A 3,845-nucleotide genomic window follows, 5' to 3' on the forward strand; every position below is an offset into this window, starting at 1 on the left:
CATTTTTCATATAACTTGAAATCTTTTTTTCTGCCTACTTCATTTTTTATTTTTACAAATAGCATAAGACGACCCCATAAACTTTCATCCCACTAATAAAAATATTAAATAAATTGATTAGAATAAGCAAAGGTCATAAGCAAGAGAATAATCAAACAACTTCTTTGATGGTTCAATTGTAAAGTAGTTAAAATTAGAGGGTGCGAGATTAGAATAGTATGATGATCTCATCTATATGTGATGGAACTGGTACGTGGAAATTCACTTGATAGTTGATATTAATTAGCTAGCTAGGGAGGACATCAATGTCTTTCCTTAAAAAATAAGTGTGGTAATAATAAACGTAAGTTGTTCTAAATGGAAAAGATGTCAGGAAGAAGAAACCCCATTAAAGCAAATATTATTATTAATATAATAATAATAATAATAATAATAATTTAATAAATAAAAAATAAAAAGTAAGTGAATGGAAGACTCAAAATGAACAGTCGTCTAAAACAAAGTGGTGGACTGAAAGAGGCACAGAGATAGAAAGAAAGAGAGAGAAAAAGAAAGAGAGAGAGAGTGAGAGATGGTCATATGAGGTCTGACACAGCCACCACCCATTGACAACCGCCAAGCTACCTTCTTTAAGCAGCTACAATTAGCCGCCGACTCTGTTCTATAATTTTCCCCTGTTGTCCAAATCACCCGAACCCAACCCAACCACACCTAAACCCTTCTACTAAACTTTTCTTATTCTTCTTCATCTTCTTCTACTGGTCAAAACTCTGAACTTTAAAGGTGGAGCTAATAGCCTCTCTTTTTGGACAGTTATTTTTCAGGTTATTATCTGTGATTTAATTAAATGAAACTAACTCATTAAATTTCCTTTGTTTCTTACTTTTCTTTTTATGGAAATTAATACATATATTCTGTTAATTATTAATGGACAATAATTAAATTTTGTCTTGTGTGTTTCTTAATTTTCTAGAAAAGAAAAACCATTAGTATCCATAGATTGCTACAAGTCAAAAACAGAAACACTGGTTCAACTAACCAGGTCAATAAAATCTGAGATAGTGAACATATTGCTATATTAATATTAAAATCTGGCAAGATATTGTTGTTGGGTTTTGTGTAAGATGATGAGTGGTACATATCTGGATTGTTATCAGTTTCATTAGGTCCATATACATATGGTGTTTAATGCTGATTTTTTATTTATTTATTAATTTTTTTTAATTTCTTCTGATTTTTGTTTTTGTTTTCTTTGGGAAACTAGGTGGTGAGAAAACAATATAGAACGGGCGGCGCATGCAGATGCCAGTAACGATCAAATATAAAAGCATCCTTCGCCGTTTGTTTTTTCAGATTCTGAAACCCCAAACATCGACACGTACGAGTAGTCTCTCTTCTCATAACCATATATCGAAACGCTCCAATTCAATAACCTTCCTCTCTTGTTAAAAACGCTTCTCTCTATATTATATATACCTATACAGACAAAAACCCATCAGCAAGAAAAACCACACGACAATTTTGTTATATATATGTTAGGGAGAGAAAGAGGAGATGCAATCGGAGAAAGATCAAGAGGCCGAGGAGATGATGATGAAGCAAAAAAATGGTAACAGTAATGATAACAACAATAATAATAATGGTAATGAAAATAACAAGGCCCCTCAGAAATGTCCCCGGTGCGAGTCCCTGAACACCAAGTTTTGTTATTACAACAATTACAGTCTCTCTCAGCCTCGTTTCTTTTGCAAGACCTGTCGAAGGTACTGGACTCAAGGTGGGACCCTCCGTAACGTCCCAGTAGGAGGCGGTTGTCGTAAGGGAAAGCGAGCCAGAACCACAACCGGCTCCGCCATCGCAGCCAACATGGCCAGCACATCCTCTACGACGTCCTCTTCCGAAGGTGGTGGTGAAAACTACTCTAGGCAGTTATTAGCTCAAGCTTCAGTATCAGGTGGAGGAGGAGGAGGAGCGGGAGATGTACTGCCACGTCATCAAAACCAGACGAATAACCCACAAAGTATAATTGGTTCGGGTCTGATGATGAGGCCTGTTGAGCCGTTTGGCTCGCAGTTTTTTCATCAGAGCTCGTACTTGCCTTCTTTTGCAGATATGAATCAACAGTTGGCGGGGATGATCACAGCTCCTTCTTCTTCTTCTTCTGCTTCGACTTTGAGTCTTCTAGAGGGATTCAACTTCGCTGCCTTTGGCTCACAACAACATCATCAGCAGCATCAGATTATTCCACCCTCTCATCAGTTTTTTGATCCGTCTGACGATCATCATCAAACAACGATCGACCCAACAAGGAGTGTAATAAATTCTAACAATCATGACCATCAATACTGGCGGCCTCAACATCAAAGCAACTTTGGATCAGCTCAGCATCATCATGTCAACAATGATTCCGAAACTATTACTACTCCTACTCATCATCATAATTCCACCGTCGATTGGACCGTTAATGGCGCTGCCAACGTCGACAACAGTGGCGACGTCGTGCCTGCAAACGACTCAAATCATCACTGGCCTACTACTACTACTACTCATCATGATCTTTCCGGGTCGTACGGACCTCCTCCTTGATGATTTGCTCTTCACTTGATTATTGCTCTTGTCCTCGGGATGTGTGGTATAGCACATAAATTTAATTTTACAAATATTATTCATAAGTATACAGAAAGAAAACGCATATTGAAATGTTATCATCATGATAAACTATATGTTTTTTATTGTTTTATTGTTTTTTTTCTGTTCCTACTTCTAGTAGTGTAAATACTTTAAATGCCTTTTTTTTTTTTTGTGGTTAGGGATATAAAATGTGACTTTTATGAAAACATCATATAGCTATAAGTACATAGTGTTTTGTGGTGTGGTGTGGTGTGGGTATATATATACATGTATCTTTTTATTACTGTAAAGGTGAAGAAAAGAATATGGATATGGAGAGGCTATATTGATCACCTTCTTTGTTACTTTCTTATATTTATTATGGCGGAAATTAATAATATCTGGGTTGGGTTGGGTTAGGTTTCAACTTTAAGTTGATTGATTAAAAGTCTTTCGTTCGTGAGTGACGTGTGGTAAAATGCATGCTTGTGCTTTATTAAGCCTAGTTGCTTTGCTTTTTTCATATATAGTGTTTCTTTTTGCTTAATTTATTTGCAATTTTATATATATATATACCTTTAAAATAACATAGAGATATGTTATGTGGTGTTAAATTATTAAGATTGTATATGAGTGAACAATCTTAAAATTTAGAATAATATTGTATTAAATATATCGGAAAAGAAAGCTCAAGTAGTGCAAGTATAGGAGGAGCTATATAATTGAGAAAGAAAAAATTAGAAGAAGGAAAGGAAAAAGGAAAGCTTAGAAGAGGTTGATGAGGTGTTTTCTTGTAGGGAATTAAATTTAGTTGGGTGGGCATAGAAGGTTGGGCTTTTATGCATGTGGGTGACTGACGATTCAACAGCTTTAAAAAGCATCAACTTTTTCATTCTACTTACTTTTTATTATATGTAACATATTATATATTAATATCAATGTTTACTTTAGTCTTTCTTAGTTTTTTCTTTTTTCATTCTATATATATATATATATTGTGCTGTTATGATCTTCAGTTAAATGATCATATCATACGGCTGCAATTGAGCATGCATGCTAGCTTCTTCGTTCGATCATTAATTTCGACTTCTCTAGCTCTATACATAATTATGCTACATATGACAGAAGTGTAGATATCTATATATATAATATAAGGTTGCTGGTATGATGCACTATAATGTGAAACATCACTTATATTTGCGAGTGTGTGGGTTTTACTTTTGTTCAAGTTTGGG

The 3,845-nt window shown here is 35.0% G+C and overlaps 1 protein-coding gene across 5 annotated transcripts; it reads left to right on the forward strand.

Moving 5' to 3' along the window:
* The first annotated feature begins 472 nt into the window (after window positions 1–472).
* Window positions 473–2,963, forward strand: LOC115697354 (dof zinc finger protein PBF). Of its 5 annotated transcripts, XM_030624322.2 has the most exons (3): window positions 478–824; window positions 1,265–1,378; window positions 1,485–2,963. In XM_030624322.2, exon 3 carries the CDS (start codon window positions 1,555–1,557, stop codon window positions 2,584–2,586), a length of 1,032 nt encoding a protein of 343 aa, XP_030480182.1. In that variant the 5' UTR covers window positions 478–824; window positions 1,265–1,378; window positions 1,485–1,554; the 3' UTR covers window positions 2,587–2,963. The 5 variants fall into 5 exon arrangements, with proteins under 5 accessions (XP_030480178.1, XP_030480182.1, XP_030480180.1 ...); XM_030624318.2 differs by having other exon boundaries at window positions 473–824; window positions 1,265–2,963; XM_030624320.2 differs by having other exon boundaries at window positions 478–783; window positions 1,265–2,963.
* The last annotated feature ends 882 nt before the right edge of the window (window positions 2,964–3,845 follow it).

The sequence above is a fragment of the Cannabis sativa genome, chromosome 7 (assembly GCF_029168945.1).
Source record: "Cannabis sativa cultivar Pink pepper isolate KNU-18-1 chromosome 7, ASM2916894v1, whole genome shotgun sequence".
NCBI lineage: Eukaryota > Viridiplantae > Streptophyta > Magnoliopsida > Rosales > Cannabaceae > Cannabis > Cannabis sativa.